Genomic DNA, 21,141 nt, shown 5'->3' on the forward strand with positions numbered 1-21,141 from the left:
TTGAAAAGTAGCCTTACATGTAACTGAAAACAAATAAAATACTATCAAGGGGAAAAAAATCATTCCTTGGTTACCCCGCCTACAGCTTGCTTTGTACGCATGTGTCTGCTTGTTTTCTCCCCCATTAGATTCTAAGCTCCCCAAGGGCAGGGACTCTTTTCGCCTCTTTTTGACTCCCCAGCACTTCGCTTAGTGCCTGGTACACAGCAGGCACTTAATAAATGCTTATTGAATAACTGCCTGAGGGGGCTGGCTTTTCATTTTATAAAATACAATCAGTTCCTCATATAGCTTAAATACACAACCTTTATCAAAGAAACTTGCTGCAAAGCTTCTGTTCCTGCTTTCTTTCTAATTTTAACATTAGATTTGGTTGTGCAAACAGGTTTAAATTTTAGTCTCTTTTATCTCGTGTGATGTTCTTTCTTGCATGAACACTTTTTAAAAGTGTCCTTCTTCATAAGGAAGCTGCTTGGGCATCAGCTGGAAGGGTCAGAGGAGAGGGAGGCGTGAGGTGAGGAGTCTGCCCGTGGTGACCGCCCCGGTGGGAGGTACCAAGGGCCCGGGCTGGTGGTAGTAGCGGGGAGGCAAAGGAGAGGATGAATGTAAACACATCTATGGGGGGAGAAAAGGACTTGCCAAGTGGCCAATGGGAGAGATGGAGGCAAAGGCAAGAATCAAAGGTGACTCTGAGGTCCTACCTGCCCCAGGTGATGGGCTGAATTGGCTCGAAGATGCAGAGCAGTCACCTATGACAACTGGGTTAGCGGAGCTAAAACCGAGGTGAGTCTTACCCAGAACTGCAGGCTGACGCCCCAGTGCTGCAGGGCCAAGGCGTCCATCACGCGGCCCAGGCGGCTCGTCTGCCCCTGTCGCCTCCACAGTCTCCATGGCACTCTGTATCAGAGAGAATCTCACAAGGACAATCTATCACCCGAGAAGGGGAAAGGGGCATGAAGTGGAGGGGGTGAGGACATCCCTGCGCTGTCCCCCTCTGGCCATACGGTGCCCATGTGCAGCAACTGCACAGGCTCTCCTCTAGCGAGATAACCACTGCCCACGTACACAGGAGAAAAGTCCACAGCAGGAGCCGGGGCCTGGTCACGGGCTCTGCCGACCCTGTGCTGCACAGTGTAACCACTGGAATGACGCCAACTTCTGGAGACTTACTGTAGAAAAGCTCCACCATGAGGTGAAGGTCTTTAAGGGCAAGACCATGCGTCTTTTCTTTGGCGTCAGGAAGTGACGTTCACTTGGGGGAGGAAGAAGGGGGAGCCGCACTCTGACTCACTCTCTTTCCTGTGGACGCTGGCGGAGAGCGGAGCTAGAAATGCGCTCTCCCTTTAATAGATAGGAATCTAGGCCTTTCTCTCTCTCTTTACCAAATTCTTATTCTCCTTAATAAATGCTTAAAAGTCTAACTCTTGCTAAAGCTTATAATTTATTGGCGACCACTCGTTAGATATTTTAGACAGACTAGATAGAATTGTAACATAAGCAGCAGGAGGGGCGACTGGGTGTAGGGTACAGTGCTGGGTCTGAAGCTGGAGGAGCAAAGGCAGTGTGGCACTGCTGCCCGCCCGGGGGGGGGGGGAGACAGCAGAGAGAACTGCCCAAACCACCCCATGCCAGGTTTGCCTTTAGACAGGAAAGGGCAGTGCCCCCCACAGCTGGCACGTAATTAGTGCCCGCTAGACTGAAACTGAACTGACAGAGGAGAGATGACCACACGGGAGCCGGCAGCCCCGCGGCTCCCTCTGAAGCCAAATCCGTGGCCCAGATGAATACCACCTGAGGATGGAGAAAGGACTGACAGCCGAAGAGCTGGGCAGACACACCCTGGCCAGGAGAAGAGCCCGGAGTCCTGACACTCAAGAGGAAGCTGACAGAAGGGTGGCTCCTGTACAGCAAGAAAGGGAAGCAGCGACCACAAGAAGCCGCAGGCTCAGAGTGCACGGGCCGCACAGGGCACGGCTCACCAGCTGACAAGGTCGCCTTTAAGACGGGGAAGCCTGGCCTGCACTCATGGGCTGGCCGATGGCCCCCATGTCCTCTGGGGATGGGTCCAGGGCTGTTTCAGATTTTTATAAGGACACAGATAAGGGTCTAGATGCCACAATTATCCAACTTGCTGATGACACAAAGCTGGAAGGGCTGAATCAGGTCTCAGCAGAATCTAACAGGCCAGACTAGTGGTCTAAAGAGAATAAGAGACACGGAGGCAGGACAAACACAAAGGCTTCTACCTGCACACTGGGGTTTTGAAGACAACACAACAAGTGTAAGACCAGAAGGTGAACCAAAGGAGCCATCTGTATGAAAAGGATCTGGGTGTCTCAGAGAACATCAAGTCCCTTTTTTTTTTTTTTTTTTTGGTGAGGCAATTGGGGTTAAGTGACTTGCCCAGGGTCACACAGCTACTAAGTGTTAAGTGTCTAAGGCCAGAGTTGAACTCAGGTCCTCCTGAATCCAGGGCCAGTGCTCTATCCACTGCACCACCTAGCTGCCCCTGAACATCAAATCCAATAAGCCACCAAAGAAATGGCCACCAAGAAACCTCGTGACTGTGGGTCATGCTAAGACAGCACCATGTTCAGCCCGCACTCAGGTCTGGGGGCCCACGTTAGGAAGGACATTGCTAAGCTGGAGAGCACTCAGAGGATGGCTACCAAGACAGTGAAGAGGCCTGAGCCCGTGTCCTGTGGGACAGCATATAGGGGCTGGAGAAAAGATGACTTTGGAGCACAACAGAGCCACCTCCTCATTTAAGGAGGAGGTGCAGAGGGGCTGGGATGGGAGCCCCTGTTCTTGGGGATGGAACAGGCAGCCACAGCCAACCATGGCCCCTCTGAGCCACTGCTGTCAATTCTGGCACAGGGTTAATCCCAGCTCTGCCCCCAAAAGCTGCATCACTTTGCACGAGTGACCAGGCCCTCTCCATAAAGCAGAAGAGTTGCTCCAAATATGGCGGCCCTAAACCCCAGGATTAGACCGAACAGTAAGGGGAAGAGAGAGGACCCCTGGTATCTGAGAAGAGACTCTTACGCTCAGCTGGGACCCTGTGTCTTGTGCCCTCCACCATCATGGCTTGTGGTATCTCTCACACACACACGCACGCAGGCACGCAGGCACGCGAAAGGTTTGGTCAGGGATGCTGGTGCCGGTCCTGACCTCCGATCCTAGCCAGCCATGGGGACTGCCCCATGCTCATTAGGAGGGTTCAAACCTAGAAGGTGCAGACACTCACCGAAGAAGACTCTGCTGCCTGAAGTCCTGCGCCAAGGTGCGCATCTCACGTTTGGTCCGACGAACGTCCACATAGATGAGCCAGTGTTTCCAGACCGGCCGCAGCTTCTGCTTGGCCGCTGAGCCCAAGACAAGTGAAAAAGAGGAGAGGCAGTGAGAACCATGGCTGGCCTGCGGTCTGCAGGGAAGGGCTGGGGAGAAAGACCTGCACAGTTGGGGACCCGCTGAGAATGCTGGGGGAGGTCAGAGGACGGGGAGCTCTGCTCTCATTTCCAGGACAAGACTGGGCCTGGAAACACCCTCCCCCGAAGTCCGTCAGCTCCTGGTCCCCACCTTGCTCGGGGCACCAAGAGGTGCGGGTCAGGTCCTCCTAGCTCTGAGACCGACTCCCTATCCCCCCAGCCACACTTCCTCCATCAAGTCTGAAGGAATCCTAAGTCATGGGAAGACATGAAGGGATAGCCAGGTGAAACAGCAGACAGAGCGAGGGGCCTGAAGTCAGGAAGACTCATCTTCCTGAGTTCAAATCTGGCCCCAGACATGTACTAGCGGCGTGACCCTGGGCAAGTCACTTTACTCTGTTTGCCTTGGTCTCCTCATCTCGAAAATGAGCTGGAGAAGAAAATGACAAACCCCTCCGGTATCTCTGCCAAGAAAACCCCCAATGGGGTCACCGAGAGTCAGACACGACTGAAAAATGGCCCAACAACCGACAATGTACAAAGCTTGCTCCTCATAAGAGCGAGCCCTCCTTCCTGCACAGGGAGTCCCAATGTCGGTGTCACCACGTGATGGATGAGAAAACACAAAGGCCCCTTTGGTAGAGCTGAGGCCTGGTCCAGCCATTCTGGAAAGTAATTTGGAACCATCCCAGAAAGTCATTCAAGCGTGCCCTCACCCCCTTTGACCCAGAAATACCACCCCTGGGTCTGCACCCCAAAGAAAACAAAGAAAGAGGAAATGCTCAGGTAGTTGAATAATAGTTAGCACTTGTCTGGCGCTTAACACGTTCCAGGCACTGCGCCAAGCACTCGACAATGATTATCTCATTGGATTCTCACAACCACTCGGGGAAGCAGATGCTATTCTCATCCTATTTTGTAGATGAGGAAACTGAAAGAAACAGAGGCTGAATGACTCGCCCAGGGTCACACAGCTAGGAAGTGTGTGAGACTGGATTTGAACTCAGGTCTTTCTGCCTCCAAGCCTGGTGCTCTAGAGCTGCCCCATTCCTAATTCTGTGTCTAACCTCACCCTAACTCTGAGGTGCCTCTGTGCCTAAGGCTAATTCTAACCCTAGGCCAAAAACGGACCAGTGACTACAACAGTATTTGACAACAGTCAAAGAACTCGGGAGCCAGGGCAAGCCCATCATTTCAGGCATGACAGAATAAATTATGGCCTATGAAGCACGATGCTCACCTCCTCACAGAAAGGAGACGAGTCTGGGACACACAGTGAGCCACGACTTTGGATACGACCAATGAGTGAAGTAGCTTTGCTTGACTGTGTATACATGTTACACGGTATGGTTTGGTTTTCAGTGGGGGACAGAAAAAGGAAATGCTTGTCCGTTGAAAATAAAATATTTTTTTTTAAAAGAAAATTTTAAAAGAAAAAAAATAAACCTGAGATCTGGAAAGTTTAGGAGAAAAATTTATAATCCCACAGTTACTGAGTCAGCAGCCAGCCTCAAACCTCCTCTTTCAAGGGAACTCAGGGCCCATTTGTCCAACCTTGTAGGCCTGGCAGTGGTGTCAGGGGTCAAAGGGTATGTCCAGTTACTTAGTGACTTTTTTACAAATGGTTCCAAACTGCTTTCATTCACTCCTTCCTTCAGGTATCCACCCAACACATAACACACAGCTCCCTGAAGAGGACATTAGGGAGATACCAAGGTTCCAAGTTCAAGTCCAGAAAGCCTTCTGCTATCTTACACTCGCCCACACGCATCTTATGCATCCGAGACAGTCCCAGAGAGTCAGCAGACTTCCTCCTTGCCCACACTTCCTTTCCAAACCCCCCTCCTTCTAAGACCCACCATCCAAGTCCTCTGACGGCATGCGTCTGTCTCTTACCATGTTCCTCAGCTCTGCGGTACTTGTTCTTCTTGTCTCGTTGCTGACTAACATAGGTCTGCCAGGCTTGGAACATCAGGTTGTACAAGGAATATCTAATTAGCCAAAAGAATCAGGAGCCTTCTGTCAGGAAATGGCTGGATTTGCCTAACCAACCAGAGTCCTCCCACCCCACGTCCTTGGTGCACCTAATCTGGGGAGACTTCAGCATGGCAACTTTGCCTGCAAAGAACCCTGGTTTCACATCCTGGCTCGTTACACCTACCACCACCCTGGCCATCTGCACAGCCAGAAGGAACCCAAGGGCCGGTCCAGCCCACAGAAGGAGAGCACTGAGGGGTCCTGGGAGGATCACAAGAAACAATGCATGTGGGGTGAGGCGTGTTGTCAAGGATAAAGGGTACTAAGGACTGACGTCTGTTACCCTATTTGCTTGTTACAAAAAGCAGCACAAATGCCTTTCTCGACAGAGTCCAATTTTGTCTAAAATGCCTCAAACCGTCACGAGGGAAATAAAGACGACTGCAGCTACTCCCAGCAAGCACCCCCCAAACGGGGGAACAAGAAAATGAGGTGAGATGTGCCAGCAGCCTCGGAAACCTGAGCGTGAAAGCTGGGGAGAAGCAGGAGAGGAGGCCACACAGAGACTTAAGGGCCTGCAGCGCCCCAGAACCGCTGTTGGTTCTATTCCCCGTAGTCCCCGAGGAACCCAAGGCCTAAAGAATGCAAACCAACCAATAATCCAAAAGTCACTCAGACTCGCCTTTGGAACACGGTCGATTCAGTGAATTCCACGTGCACCAAAGATGCACCGGACACAGGCTTCTACCACCACCCCGGGGACAAATGGGCTTCTCTAGGAGGCCCAAAGAACCACGAGGGCTCCTCTGCCTGGAGGGTGAGAAGATGGAGCTTCTAAACTCCATCCAGGTGCCGTCCAGCTGTGACTGTGCAGCCTCTGAGGAGGGGGCTTAGGTAAGGCATGGGCTGTCGCCGGGCAAGAGGAGAGGGGCTGGAGACCCCTAACAAATACCCTGGCAGAACCTCAGATTGGCAGCCAATGCACACCTGGCCAAGAAGGCCCTCAGAACCTCCGATAATCCCCCACGCCAGTGACACAGACCATGGCATCAGTGGCAGGTGACAGCAGGCCTCCCAAGTATGAGGGGGGCCAGTTAGACAGCGGGCAGAGCCCTGGCGGACGATGACCTTGATCTGAGCCAGCACGGTGGGCGAGGGCAGCACTGAGCGAGGCTCTGAGAGTCTCACGGCTCTCCTGCAGTGCCCTGTTTGGTCCTGGGCCCCACAGGGTAAGAAGCATGTAGGAGACAAGAGAGTCTCAGGGGGTTGAGGGGTCTGGAGCGGGTGAATGAGACAGCAAAAGCCCTGAAGCATGGGGGCGAGCCCCCATGGCTAATGGGTCAGGAGCCCGTGGCCCTGTGGCCTTGATGACGCCCTGCTGCCTGTGCCAGGCACTGGGCACTGCCTGAATCGACAAGCATTCTGCACCTTGGGTCCAGGATACAGAAGGAGGAGGTTACGGCTGAATTTCAGCTTCTCCTCCAACTGTGGCCAAACTGATGCTCCGGCCACTGTTCTCCTTCTCGGGGGAGTGTTTCTCGTGTCCCAGACACTGAAGAAACTCCTACCGACCGACTGGGAGTGGCCCCTCGGAGTGGGACGTCGGCCAGCTGGCCAAGGCCCCTCCGACAACGTCTCGGCCATAAGTGGCCGCCGAGGGTCTCACCAATGCTCAGGGATCAGAGACTCACAGCCCAGGAGGAAGTTCCTGGGAGAGCAGGGCAGGCGGCCCCCTCGTTGTATCCCCACTGCCCAGTGGCACATTCTTTCTAATGTAGGATTTCTGCTCGCCCCCTCCCCCAAGGGACTGGCGGCAAACCAGGGGCTGGGCTGGCCTGTTCCCCCCACTGGTGGACACACCCAAAGGGAATGCTGTCCGGGACCATCTGACCTGTAGTGGCAATCCGCTCGAACCCGGAGTTTCCACTCTCGCCGTAAGACCCACCACTCTTCTTTCCAGTCCTCAAAGGTCCTCCGCAGGAGCCCCGCCTCATAGTGCTGCCTAGGGCAGGGGGAAACCCAAGTTAAGGTCCACAAGGGGTGGGCAGCCTGGCTGTGGATCTTGGACAGGGAAGGCTGGTAAAGGACCCGGGCTCAAGGGGAAGAGAGGATTCCTCCACCACAATTTTACTGAATCATTTGGGGTTTTTTCCTTTTTAATTCTGCGCGTGGTTTTTTCTTTTTTTTTTTTTTGGTGAGGCAATGGGGGTTAAGTGACTTACCCAGGGTCACACAGCTAGTAAGTGTCTAGTGTCTGAGGCCGGATTTGAACTCAGGTCCTCCTGAATCCAGGGCCAGTGCTCTATCCACTGCGCCACCTAGCTGCCCCTGTGCATGGTTTTCTGAGCAGGAAGGGCAGGAGGGAAACACCATGCAAACACAGAAAGGAGCAATAAAGAATTTTTTTTTTAAAGGATATAGCAAAAAACCCAAACAAACAAACAAAAACAAAGGGGGCAGCTAAATGGCGCAGTGGTAAAGCACCAGCCCTGGATTCAGGAGGACCTGACTTCAAATCAGGCCTCAGACACTTGACACTTACTATCTGTGTGACCCTGGGCAAGTCACTTAACCCCCACTGCCCTGCAAAAAAAAAAAGGATATAGCTAGAGAAGAGGTGAGAATTCCCTTTAGAAAAAAAACTGCTTCATGGAAGGCCACACAGCCAGATTATTCCTTCTACAAACACAATTCAATACGTGTAAACGTGATTTACACCCACATTTATGGCATAAAATGAGGTCTGCTATTAAGTGAAAGGAGAAAAAACTGTTCCAAGAAAGAAATCAACTAGGTCTTTGTTCATGGAGGTTCGGAGATATTCTGAACCTGGGGCCCATGGACTGCACAGGAGACCCATGGACAGACGCAAGGGAGCCAGTGACTCGGGTCGCAAAGAAACTCCAATCAACGTTCCTTCCAACACAAATCTTTTACAAATATGATTCAGAACAGGGGCCCATGGTTAGGCGAGCCTGCAAAGGGGTCCCCGGCAGAGAAAGACAAAGCCACGGCAAGCAGCCTTGACGTGCAAAAAGAGCGTGGTGAGGTCAGCGCTACTGTCCCTCTATTGAATAGGAGGGAAGGAAATAAGCGAGCCCACGTACAGGACTCTGCACACACAAAAGGGCTGGAGAAATGCCCCAATGACAAAGGGGGGTGAGGAGGCGGGACTTCCCATCTAACACCAGCCAGATGGACACAAGGAAGTGCTGAGGGGCTGTCTACTGAGCTCTCCAATGCGCTGCCCAGGGAACTCGACCACAACCCGTGAGGCTGAGGGCAGGGCCCGGAAGGGCAAGCCTGAGGGGATGCAGGGCACTGGGCAGCCCAGCCCTCCACGTCCCTCTCAAGCTCGGCTGAGTGCCCTCATCTGGCCTGGTCCAACCAGAACAGGGTTGACAGTCAAGGCTAGTGCATGATGGGGAGTACAGGCAATGCCCTCAATGATGCCCATCAGAGTCCATTTCTTCTCCTCCTTTTTATCTCAGAGGGAAACTCTGTCCAGCCCTCCCTTAACTGTGAGCAGGTATATACCTTGTGCCCAGAGGAGGGAGACACTGTGTGTCACCTGAGCCAACCTCAAACCCAAGGCCAGCTCCAAGGGGAGCCCTACACCAGAGCCCCGCCCCCATCAGAGAGGTCAGAACAAACTCCCAGCTCCCCCTCCCTACCTGGCTCTGGAGGGCAGGACCCTCCCAAAGGTCTGCTGCGCCCACAAGGAGAAGAACTTTCTGGCCAGACACCTGAAAGAAGAGGAGGCGCGGCTGAGAGCAATTCTGCATCGGCCCCTCCGGCCTTCTTTCTGGGAGGCTGACTGGGCCTGCACGTTCTGATGCCAAGCCCCAGGAGGGAGATGCACTGGGGGGGCGGTGTCAGCATCACAGCAAAAGGAGGCCGGAAAGCCCGGGGTTTGGCTGGGGAGGCTTTGCCTGGTCCTCGCAGACTCTCCCACTGCCGCAGACACGAGCTGGAACGGCAGGGCCTGCCTTCCTTCTGGCGAGTATCCGCACTCTCCCCCATCCACGGCTGCCCCACTGGAAGCTCTGGGGGGCAGGGATGCTTCTCCAGCATTCTTTGTCTGCCTGGCACACGGCAGGCATTTGCCCTTAACAAAGGGTTGTTGACTGACAGCTGACAACCAGCGAGCTCAGACAGGCTCCCCACCACAAGGATGCCCGCCTGGCAACGTGGGCAACCCCCCAGGAAGCAGAGGTGGCCGCTGCAAACGCCTCTGTGTAGAAGGCAGCCCCCCATGGGGCATCCCTGCTCTTTTGAAGTTACTTCTACTGTCGTGTTTCCCTCAATGCCCTCCATGTCCTCGTTTCCCTGGCCCTGGGGCATAGTAATGCCTGAACTGTTTTAGTGAATGAAGGATGAGTCACCAGGTATCAAGCTTTTAGCTGGACCAGAAGGGGTCAAAACCCAATCAGAAGGAGCTGGGCCCCCTCACCTGATGCGCAGTTCTTTTAAGCGGCCCCCACGGTTCCAGGTGTACCCGAGCTGACTTGGAAGGGGGTGGCCTTTACTTGGTGTCCGCCGGCAAGGGATGGAGGGCACCCTGCCCCTCACTACCTTCGGAGACTGCATCCCGGCAGTGTCTTTCTTCAAAGGCCTAAGGGAGAAACATCAGTCACCAGCGCAGGCATCACAATGAGGCTCCGTCATTAGTGAGGAAAGTCGACAGACCACCAGCCCAAGCAAAACCTGCAGAACAGGGGCAGGTGACACGGTGCCGGCAGGCAAAGGATACTCCTTCCCCATCTCCCCCAAAATGCCGAGTCTTCCTCAGCCTCAAAGTCTCCATTTGCCAGCATCAGCCTCCCCAGCCACGAGCCTTGACCTCTTCTTGTTTCCCCCCTCCTCTCCTTCTCTCCTAGCCCTCCATTGTGCCACAGTGGCCAGCGAGCTCGTCCAGCCTCCTCCCTGCAGCGGCCAACGCGGCTGACTTGGCTCTGACCCGCTCCCCTGGGTTTTGGGGGCCGGGCTCTGGCCTGGTTCTCCTCCCACCCATGTGGCTGCTCCTTCCCAGTCTCCCACACTGGCTCATCACATCGTCCCTATCACACCCCCAAAAGCTATCTGGGGCCTCTCCTCTCCGGTTGAGCCAACATCTCCATGCAGATGACGCCTGGAGCTACAGACGCAGGCCCACGCTCCCCAGGCTTCAGACCCGCCTCACCACAGGCCCCCGAGATGTTTCAGACGACGTCCCAGAGATCTCTCAAACGGAGCATGTCCAAAACCAACTCGGCATCTTTGTCCCCAAACCCTCTTCTCTGCCAAACCTCCCTACGTCTATCCAAGACCCCCGAACTTCCAGTCTCCCAGGGCAGTAACCCTGCCGCCGTCCTGTATTCCTCAGCCCTCGTCACCCCACACATCCGAGCTGTTGCCAAACCCGGCCATTCCATATTCCACTGTCTCCCTACTCACAGCCCCAATTCAGGCCCCCCTGGTCAGACACCTGCCTCTCAGCCCCCACACAGCTGGCCTGACCATGTCCCTCCCCTACTCAATGAACTCCAGTGGCTCCCTATGTCTTCTAGGTCCGAACATTCTCTTCTCTCTTCCTAAGCTCGGTATCGGACCCCCCTTCTCCTCTTCTGTACTCTGCACCCCAAACAAATGGGCCTTCTCTCTGTTCCTCACACACAACGCTCCTTAGCCCATCTCTATACCTTCGGACTGGCTTTGTCGGAGCAGCTGGAGGCACAGTGGATGGAGCACCGGCCCTGGAGTCAGGAGGACCTGAGTTCAAATCCGGCCTCAGACACTTGGCACTTACTTAGCTGTGTGACCCTGGGCAAGTCACTTAACCCCAAATGGCTCAAACATCCGGGGCCATCTCCACTCGCCCTGATGTCTATCTTGATTGATTTTGTAAATAGCGTGCTTTTCTAGGAGGGAGCCTGTTTATCCCTTGTATGGAAACTCTAGGGCAGCTAGGTGGTACAGTGGATAAAGCACTGACCCTGGAGTCAGGAGGACCTGAGTTCAAATCCGGCCTCAGACACTTGGCACTTACTTAGCTGTGTGACCCTGGGCAAGTCACTTAACCCCCATTGCCCCGCAAAAAAAAGAAATATTAAAAATCTTATTTTCTAATTTGGAACTCCAAATCTTATAAAAGCCAATGTTGAAAACTATTCTCACATGTAACTGGAAAAGAATAAAATGCTAATAAGGGGGGAAAATGAAAAATAAAAATCTTATTTCCTTAGCGCCTTTGCCTAAAGCCTTGGTCTCATCTTCCTATGTCACCCTTAGCAAAGGCTAAACCAGTTTCTAAAGGGAAAGGTCTGAGCAATCCAGGAAAGAATCCTTGCTCACGATGAACAACGAGACTAGTGGGAAGATGCTTTTGATTCATTCAATTAGCAGAAGCGTCCCATACTTTTTATTGATGAATAGAATACTGTTTCTTCCCAACCTTTGTCTTCCAGCTCCATCTCAGGGGTGGAAGGTTGCCTTTTGTTTGGGAAGTCTACAAAGTGAGAGTGGAAATGGGCACAAGCCAGGATGGCGCCCTGCCCCTCTGGACTTCTCTTCCTAAGAAGACCTAGGAGCCAAGGAGGCAACACAGGGGATATAGTGCTGGTCCTGGAGTCAGAAAAACCTGAGTTCAAATCTGGCCTCGGACACATCCTAGCTGTGGGACCCTGGGCCAGTCACTTTACCCTGCTTTCCTCAGTTTCCTCATCTGTAAAATGAGCTGGAGACAGAAATGGCAAAGCACCCCAATATCTCAGTCAAGAGTAGGACATGACTGAAAAACTGACTCAACAACGACAAGACTCCCAGATCTCTTTCATACAAATGTTTCTCTTGGTTGGACATGACTGAACGACAACAGAGAAGACCTATGCTTGGGACAACTGTGTTCAGAATCCACACTAGGGGGTAGCTAGGTGGCACAGTGGATAAAGCACTGACCTTGGATTCAGGAGGACCTGAGTTCAAATCCGGCCTCAGACACATGACACTTACCAGCTGTGTGACCCTGGGCAAGTCACTTGACCCTCACTGCCCACATAGAAAAACAAAACAAAACAAAATAAAAAACCAGAATCCACACTAGTTAGTCCCTAGTTAAATGTAGCAGATGTTTTAGCAAAGTACTTAACGAAGTCTTTTATGTTGTTCTCATGGAAAAAGTGAGAAGGGCACAAAAGCAGAGCACACACAGTTAGGTGGCTCCCCAATGGGTCAGGAAGCTGGACTTTAAGAGAATTCATTCACAATTCAACAATTCAGCTTGAAAGGAGGTCTCCAGTGGAGTGCCCCATGGATCTGGGCTGGGCCCTCTGCTCCATTTTGATTCAGGCCTGGCCCACTCATCGGGTCTCTGGACAACCCCAAGCTAAGAAGGATAGTTAACAGGAAGGATGAGAGTCAGGCCGCTGAAAGCTTTCAAAACCCAACGTAATCAGCACAAACGTAAAGTCTTAAGTTGGGCTTGGGTTCAAAGTTGGCTTTGTAAGTGAGATCAGGGAGCCCTGGCTCAACAATGGAGGGCATCAGGCCAGAAGCAGAGCCCACCAAGGTGACTACTTCACCGGGGCAGGTGTGACTCCCAAGGACCTGGCCTGGCAAGAGGGCCGACGGCCAGGAGCAGCCATGGCCAATGAGCAGAGCCAAGAGGGCAGGCCTGAGCCCGAGGACACACTGAACCTTGCCGTGATGTCGGGATGACTCGGGCTTTTTTAGATTCCAAGGACTGTGAAGCCCAATGCAAACACAGAAGCCTTGTCTGACCATATTCCTAATCGTGTGCTCGGCCTCTCCAGGAGTCTGAAATGGAAATGATTCGGACCTGAGTCTCAGTGAGCTTTCCTATCAAGGCCTTTGTCTTACCTGGCCTTGGCCTTGCTCGCCAGGGTCACTTGGGTTCCTCTCTGGCTGAAATCCAAATCACCCTCCCTCCCAATGTCTGCCCCACGAGGTCTCGCAGCAGGTTCAGGCCGTGACATCTTTTAGCTGTCCGTGAGACCTGCAGAAACAAAGGACATGGGTTGTCTCAGGGCTCCGCTGGACAACACATTCTCCAGTCCCCACGGCAGGGGAAACACTAATTGTCGCTGATGAATTATCTTATTCTAGGCTGTTTGTCACCAAAGTTCTATTTTGTCTGAAATGCCAGGCTGGTCTGAGCCGGTCAAATGGGTGAAAATTCACGAAGCACTCTGCCAACTCTAAGGTGCCATGTAAATACCCAACCCTCTCATTTTACAGATGGGGAAACTGAGGCACCCACTGGTGAAGTGACTTGCCCAGGGTCAAACAGCTAGCAAAGTCCCAGCGGCAGAATCTGAACCCAGGAACCCAGCCTCCAAGTGAACTCTGGCTGTCTTTTCTGGATAGACCATCCCACTGAGAGATGGGTCTGTTAAGAGGTAAGAAAACTGAGGCACAGGGAGTAGTGACTAGCCTAAATTCCTACAGGGGGCATTAGCCAGGGCACCCCGATTCGGTGCCCCCTCCCCCATCTAGCGGCTCTTTTGCCAAGTGCACAAATTAATCAAGGCCCAGAGAAGACAAGGGACTAGCCCCCACCACCCAGCAGGTGGGGTAGACCCAAGGCGCAGGCGCCATGCCCGCGCAGGCGCAGACAGCTCCCTTCCTCCTCGCGGATCTGAAGGGGGGATGGGGAGGAGGGGGGGCTCTCCCCTTCCTCTCCTACCAGGGGCTAGGGATTGGGGGCTGGAGCTGAGGCCGACGCTGGGCCCGCTGTCCTCCAGCCGAAAGGTCCGTGAGGGCCGCCACTGCGGGGACGAGATGCCTGAGGCCCGGGCCGGCCTGTAGTGAGAGAAGGAAGGAGAGACAGAGGGAGGGGGTCGCTCCCGCCCGCGAGGACTCGGTTCCCCTCCTAGGTCAGCCGACTTCCCGCGCCTTCTGCAGGCTCCGCCCCCGTCGCCTTGGCAACGCGAGGACGCCGGGAAAGGAAGAGGGAAGTAGCGGAGGGTTGGGTCTGCGCAGCCGCAGTCTGTTTCTTATCTCTTCCCCCGCCCCACCCCCATTCTTGAAGTGCCCAACTTCGCGCCGTACCGAAAAAAGAAAAATTCTTTCTACAAAAGCTGAATTATTGAAATGTCCTCCTTTTACGGGACTTCAGGGTCTCTTGTAGCTCTGAGAATTCAGTGAGCATCGTGTGTGACAAGTACTTTCAGGCACCCCGGGGCAGCCCCATGGCGGGGACCTTCTAACCAGAATCCAGTAAACACTAACATAGGGCCCTGCGAGGGTCGGAGCCAACGAGATAAGTCCAGTTAGCAAGCTAGAGCGACTTCGCGGCCCGGAACCATAGAGATGAGAGGCTCCGCCCACCCTTAGGAGCCAACCTCGAGCTCTGCGCTCTCTGTGGTCACGGAGGAATCTCAGCTTCTGGAGCAGGTCCTTGCTTCCGGGATTCCTTTTCATTAGCTGTGTGCCGCACTTGTCGCATATTCTTTGGGCGCCCAGAGGGGCACTTTCTAAAAACTTGGTAAATATATTTATTTAGAAGGTGAAAAAGTTAACAAATCAGAGTTATTAAAAAGATCTGGGGGGGCAGCTGGGTGGCGCAGTGGATAGATCACTGACTCGAGTCAGGAGTACCTGGGTTCAAGTCCGGCCTCAGACACATAACACTTACTAGCTGTGTGACCTTAGGCAAGTCACTTAACCCCAATTGCCTCACCCCCCCCCCAAAAAAAGATCTGGGTTAGAGTCAGTTTTCAGAGGAAATTAAAGGTATATACAACCATATGAAAAAATGTTCCAATCACTATTGATTAGAGAAATGCAAATTAAAACTACTTTGAGGTACCACCTAACATCTATCAGATTGGCTAATGTGACAAAAAAGGAAAATTATAAATGTCGGAGGAGGTGTGAGAAAATTGGAACACTAATACACTGTTGGTGGAGTTGTGAACTGATCCAATCATTCTGGAGAGCAATTTGGAACCATTTCCAAAAGGCTATAAAACTGTGCATACTCTTTGACCCAGCAATACCACTACTAGGTCTATATCCCAACAAGATATTTAAAAAAGAGGGAGGGGCGGCTAGGTGGCGCAGTGGATAAAGCACCAGCCCTGGATTCAGGAGTACCTGAGTTCAAATCTGGCCTCAGACACTTGACACTTACTAGCTGTGTGACCCTGGGCAAGTCACTTAACCCCTGTTGCCCCGCAAAAAAAAAGGGGGGGGGGAAGAACTACATGTACAAAAATATAGCAACTCTTTTTGTGGTGGCAAAGAATTGGAAATTAGAGGATGGCCATCAATTGGGCAATGGCTAAACAAATTGTGATGGATGTAATGGAATACTATTGTGCTATGAGAAATAATGAGCAGGCAGATTTCAGAAAAACCTGGAAAGACTTAGATGAAGTGATGCTGAGTGAAGTGAGCAGAACCAGGAGAACACTGCACATATTAACAGCAACATTGTGTCATGATTGATATAGGAGGCAAAAAGGGGTTAATAGAAAAACCTAAGACCCAAGCTCTAATTCAGATATGAGCTCTAAGAGGGATTCAGACCCCAGTTAATGGATAACTTACAAGTCAGGAGGCTAAGTTCTCTTACCCACGTAAATCAGTACCCATAACGGGAACAGAGGGAGAGAAGCCATGAAGACCTTAGACTATATGAAGACTTTAGACTATAACAATTTTAAAAATGTTAGGTTATAGAAATTTAGACTAGAAATAAATGAAAAATGAAGATGTTTTAAAACTAAGCATGGGAATCAGAAAGAGACATGTGCAGAAAACGCCAAATTTGTCCCCAGATTTACTTGTAAACCCCAAAAACACACCTCCACTGAAAAAGGTACCAGCCTCAGGAGTTGGCTTAGGACTCCCCTGTACCTCCCTAAGGTGGAGATTATTATAATGAGACTGATAATCAATTTATCCATACTGTAAATATAACTGCCTTTTCTTTCACTATTAGAGAGACACCTTTCCACTATTCTGGTTCTCTCCCTGTGGTCATTCACAGTATTACAATAAAACATGGGAAACTGAGTCACTGAGTCTTATAATTCTTTTGGGATGACTCATGATCAATTTGACCCTTAATTCCAGCCCTCATCAATGATCAACTATGACTTAGCTCTTCTCACCAATACAATGATCCAAGAAAATTCAGAAGGACTTAGGATAAAAAATACTATTCACCTCCAGAGAAAGAACTGAATTCAGTCCCTGTCCTCAACAGGCTTACAATCTAATGGGGGAGACTTCTTTCTTTGATTTAATAGCATTTATATAACATCTTAAGGAGGATATAGACCTATTAGTAGCCAACAAAGGGTATACACAGTTTACTAATTTGTTGGGTACAGGCTGAGAAAATGGTGGATCCCTTGAGTTAGGGAACTGTTAGGTTTGGTGGGCTAAGTGCATCAGGTGTCCTTACTAAATCCAAAACCAATAGGAGCCCCCAGGAGCAGGGGGACCACCATGCTGCCTAAGGATCTGAATGAAGATTGAAGCATACTATTTTCAGTTTTGTAGTTGGTTTTTTTATTGTTGTTTTTTCTTTCTCACAACATGACTAATGTAGAAATATGTTTAACACGACACATGACTAATGTAGAAATATGTTTAACACGAATATCAGATTGCTTGCTAGCTTCAGGAGGGGGGAGAGAAGGAAGAGTGGGAGAAAAATTTGGAACTCAAAATCTTACAAAAATGAATGTTGGCAGCTAGGTGGCACAGTGGATACAGCACTGGCCCTGGATTCAGGAGTACCTGAGTTCAAATCCAGCCTCAGACACTTAACACTTACTAGGTGTGTGACTCTGGGCAAGTCACTTAACCCCAATTGCCTCACCAACCCCCCCCCAAAAAAAAACGAATGTTGGGGCAGCTAGGTAGCTCAGTGGAAAAAGCACCAGCCCTGGATTCAGGAGGACCCAAGTTCAAATCCGGGCTCAAACACTTGACACTTGCTAGCTGTGTGACCCTGGGCAAGTCACTTTACCCTCATTGCCCACAAAAAAAAAAAAAAAAAAGAATACTGAGGACAGCTAGGTGGCGCAGTGGATAAAGCATGGACCCTGACCTCAGACACTTGACACTTACTAGCTGTGTGACCTGGGCAAGTCACTTAACCCTCATTGCCCCCCCCCACCCCCCCAAAAAATGAATGTTGAAAACTATCTTTACATGTAATTGGAGAAATAAAATACTAAGAAAAAAAAAGATCTGGGATAGAATTCTGCTCAGTCACTTCCTTCCTGTGTGCCTGCAGGCAAGTTACTAACCCTCTCTGAATCTCCTGAAGAGAGAATTCAGAGACTTCCTCCTATGGGAAATTGAAAAATGGGTCCCATGACACCTTCCCTAGCCATATGACTCCCTTACCCTCAGTATATTTCTTCATTTAAATTCAATAGACATTTATGAAGCACCTACTGTATCCAGCCCTGTGTTAGATGAAGGGGAAGGAGCTGATTTCCTAGGTAAAGGGAATTCAAAATGAAGAAACTCCCCTTGCTAATGTAGACCGGCACCTCTGCAATTTCTAGTCTTTTTGAGTTGCCTGTGAATATTACGGGGGAAAAATAGGAAAGTCCCTGCCCTCAGTGAGCTTACATTCAACTTGGGGAAAATATGTACACATGTGAGTATATGCAGTAGAAATACAGGGCAATTTTAGTTGGGAGGGGAAGGGGTGCTCCTGCCATTCTGGAAGGCAAAAATTTTTTCTTGAGTCTGGATCTCCTTATCTCACCCAGGCTGGCAATGCAGGGGCCAATCAAGGGCCTGACCCCAGTGCTTTCACCTGTTCTGTTTTTCCAACCTGGGGTTTGCCCCTCCTTAGGCAGCATGGTGGGCCCCCTGCTCCTGGGGGCTCCTATTGGTTTTGGATTTAGTAAGGACACCTGATGCACTTAGCCCACCAAACCTCACAATTCCCTAACTCAAGGGATCCACCATTTTCTCAGCCTGTACCCAACAAATTATTAAACTGTGTATATACCTTTGCTGGCCACTACTAGGTCTATATCCTCCTTAAGATGTTATATAAATGCTATTAAATCAAAGAAAGAGGTCTCTCCTATTAGACTGTAAGCCTGTTGAGGACAGGGACTGTCATTTGTGTCTTTTTTTTTTGGAAGCCCTTGCATTTAGCACTGTACTTGGCATGCAGTAGGTGCTTAACAAATTGGTTACAAAAATACTTATAACAGCTCTCTTCATGGAGCTATCTTCTTTAGGGAAATGGCTAAACAAATTGTGGTATATAAATGCAACTGACTATTGCTGTGCCATAAGAAATGATGAAACAGACACAGCTGTAGAAGTTAGGAAGTCCTTTGTAAATTGATGCAGAATGTGGAGAGCAAACAGAACCAGGGGAACAATTTATACAAACAATAACAACATTCTCGAGGAAAACAGCTTGGAAAGAAAGACCGAAGAATCCTGATCTCTCCTAATGGACAGAGACCATGAACTTAAGAAGTAGAAAGACACAGCCAAGTTTGGATGTGACCCATGTGGGGATTTGTTTTGCTGGACTATGCATGTACTCGTTTTAATTTTTAAAATTATTTTTCAGAGTTTTGCACTTAATTTTCTTATGGGGAGGGGAGCAGGAAGGATAGATTAGTAAAAGTTAAAAAAAAAAAAGAATGGGGCAGCACCAGCAACAGATGAGTAGTATTCTGGGCTCTCTGCTGACTGCTGGAGCACCCTGGGCCCAGGACAGCAGTGGCAGCCTGGACAGAGAGGACCACATGCCTGAGATCAGCGACAGAACACCTTAGGCCAATCACTATGAAGTAGGAGGCAAAAAAGGGGTTAATAGGAAAACCTATGACCCGAGCTCTCATTTAGATCTGAGCTCTAAGAGGGATTCAGACCCTAGTTATTGGATAACAAGGCTCAAGTCTTCATTAATATAAGTCAGGACCTAGGTTCTCTAACCCACATGAATCAGCACCCGTAACAAGAACATAAAGAGGCAGGTCATAGAGACCTTAACTAGAACAGTGATACACTGACAGGGTATTGTAAGGGGCTAAAATTCTAGCTAGACTGTCCAAAATATCTACTGAGTGGTCGCCAATAAATTAGAAGCTTTAGCAAGAGTTTAGACTTTTAAGCCTTTATTAAGGAGAATACGAATTTGGTGGAGAGAGAGAAAGAGGCCTAGATGCCTACATCTGCCTATCTCAGGGAGCGGGTATTTCTGCTCCACTCCCCACAAGTCCTAAGGAAAGAGCGAGAGCCACCCCTTCTTCATCCCACAAGCCTCCTGTGTAAACTGGAAACATCCTGTCCCCACACACACAGCTCCAAGCTAATTGGCTGATAGCTTTGATAGACAGTACCCATGAGCAAATGCCACTTCCTGACGCCAAGGAACTGACGACCACATGGCTTGCCCTCAGACGCCTTCTCCTCATGGTGGAGCTTTCCTACAGTAACTCTCCAGCAGGTGGCGTCACTCCAATCGTTACAGTCCCCCCTGTGCTTCAAATGAAGGAACATGGTTTCCTCACATGAAGCAATAACATTACAGATGCTTATGACTAACTAAGTAAAGGGAATGAAAAGAGAGAAAAAGAAATTGAGCGACGCATTGACAAAGGCTAAAGGGGGCACTCCCCTATTAGCAAGTATACATCACAAGCAGAAAAAATAGAGGGGGCACTCCCCTTTAGTAAGTGGACATTATAAACAGTGTATACAATGTGGAAAAGAAAAACAGGGAAATATCCATTTAAGTCTTTGGAAGTCTTTTCTCAGATGATTTTGGGATGTCCTCTGGGTATAGTTGTGGAATGGAAGTCTTTTGAGGGGTTGATGTGTGGATGCTGGTAATCAGACAGGAAAATTTCATACAAAATTGAGTTTAACACAACTTTAAAATAGCTTTGTCAATAATCAAATCAAACAATGAGAGTTCCTAAAAACATGTCTAAGGGAATTCAGAATCTTAGTTGTTACACATGAAACATATAATAAAACAAAAATTGAAACATTCTCTAAAACTTAATATTACTATAGTCCCCCCTGTGGAGGGTAACTTGAGAAGATGATTGCGATATTAATTTTTAAAATAATTTTTATTTTGTTTCATCACTTTTTATTATTATTATTTTTTGGTTTTTTTAGTGAGGCAATGGGGGTTAAGTGACTTGCCCAGGGTCACACAGCTAGTAAGTGTTAAGTGTCTGAGACCAGATTTGAACTCAGGTACTCCTGATGCCACGGCCGGTGCTCTACCTACTGCACCACCTAGCTGCCCCTGTTTCATCACTTTTGTATCATCTGCTTAATTATCTTCATGCCATTATGAGAAATTTAAAAATCTAATATAATTGGTAACAGATGTCAAGACCAAATCCAACACTGTATTTATCATGACACCTGAGATAATTATGGGGGTTACCATAAATGAACAGAGAAATGATGGGATATGAGCATTCCCACACTTGAGCAATATATATTGCCTATGCAGTATGCCAGGCTTAAAATAGGTGGATGGGATATACGTCCACACCACTGAACATATTGGAGGAAACTGAGTCAGACTTAATCAGATGCATGGGATTGAGACATCCATGGCATCAGGCATATAGGAGGGGGCATAGAAAACTTCCAGCCATCTGCACAATATTGTGGGGAAAAAATTAAACCAAGAGAAACCAACCTTAACGTTTGTCAAAAGCCGTTCCCTCGCTGTACCTTGACTTCATGCATGTCTCCCCATATGTGACAG

General features: G+C 50.0%; 1 protein-coding gene across 4 annotated transcripts in view; it reads right to left on the reverse strand.

Annotated features, from left to right (window-relative positions):
• The window catches only part of SFI1 (SFI1 centrin binding protein), a 60,281-nt gene extending 45,717 nt beyond the window's left edge, over positions 1–14,564 (reverse strand). For 3 of the 4 annotated variants that reach the window (XM_043979944.1, XM_043979946.1, XM_043979945.1), the window contains exons 1-8: positions 14,089–14,314; positions 13,263–13,398; positions 9,859–10,020; positions 9,080–9,151; positions 7,297–7,407; positions 5,325–5,419; positions 3,248–3,365; positions 795–897 (exon numbers count right to left, since the gene is read on the reverse strand). In XM_043979944.1, the coding sequence (XP_043835879.1) occupies positions 795–897; positions 3,248–3,365; positions 5,325–5,419; positions 7,297–7,407; positions 9,080–9,151; positions 9,859–10,020; positions 13,263–13,378 (777 nt within the window). In that variant the 5' untranslated portion in view covers positions 13,379–13,398; positions 14,089–14,314. Of the gene's footprint in view, positions 1–794; positions 898–3,247; positions 3,366–5,324; positions 5,420–7,296; positions 7,408–9,079; positions 9,152–9,858; positions 10,021–13,262; positions 13,399–14,088; positions 14,315–14,453 lie in introns of those variants that run through there. The other variant, XM_043979943.1, reaches the window with a different exon arrangement.
• Positions 14,565–21,141: the final 6,577 nt, after the last annotated feature.

Source organism: Dromiciops gliroides, chromosome 1, assembly GCF_019393635.1.
Source record: "Dromiciops gliroides isolate mDroGli1 chromosome 1, mDroGli1.pri, whole genome shotgun sequence".
NCBI classification, from domain to species: domain Eukaryota; kingdom Metazoa; phylum Chordata; class Mammalia; order Microbiotheria; family Microbiotheriidae; genus Dromiciops; species Dromiciops gliroides.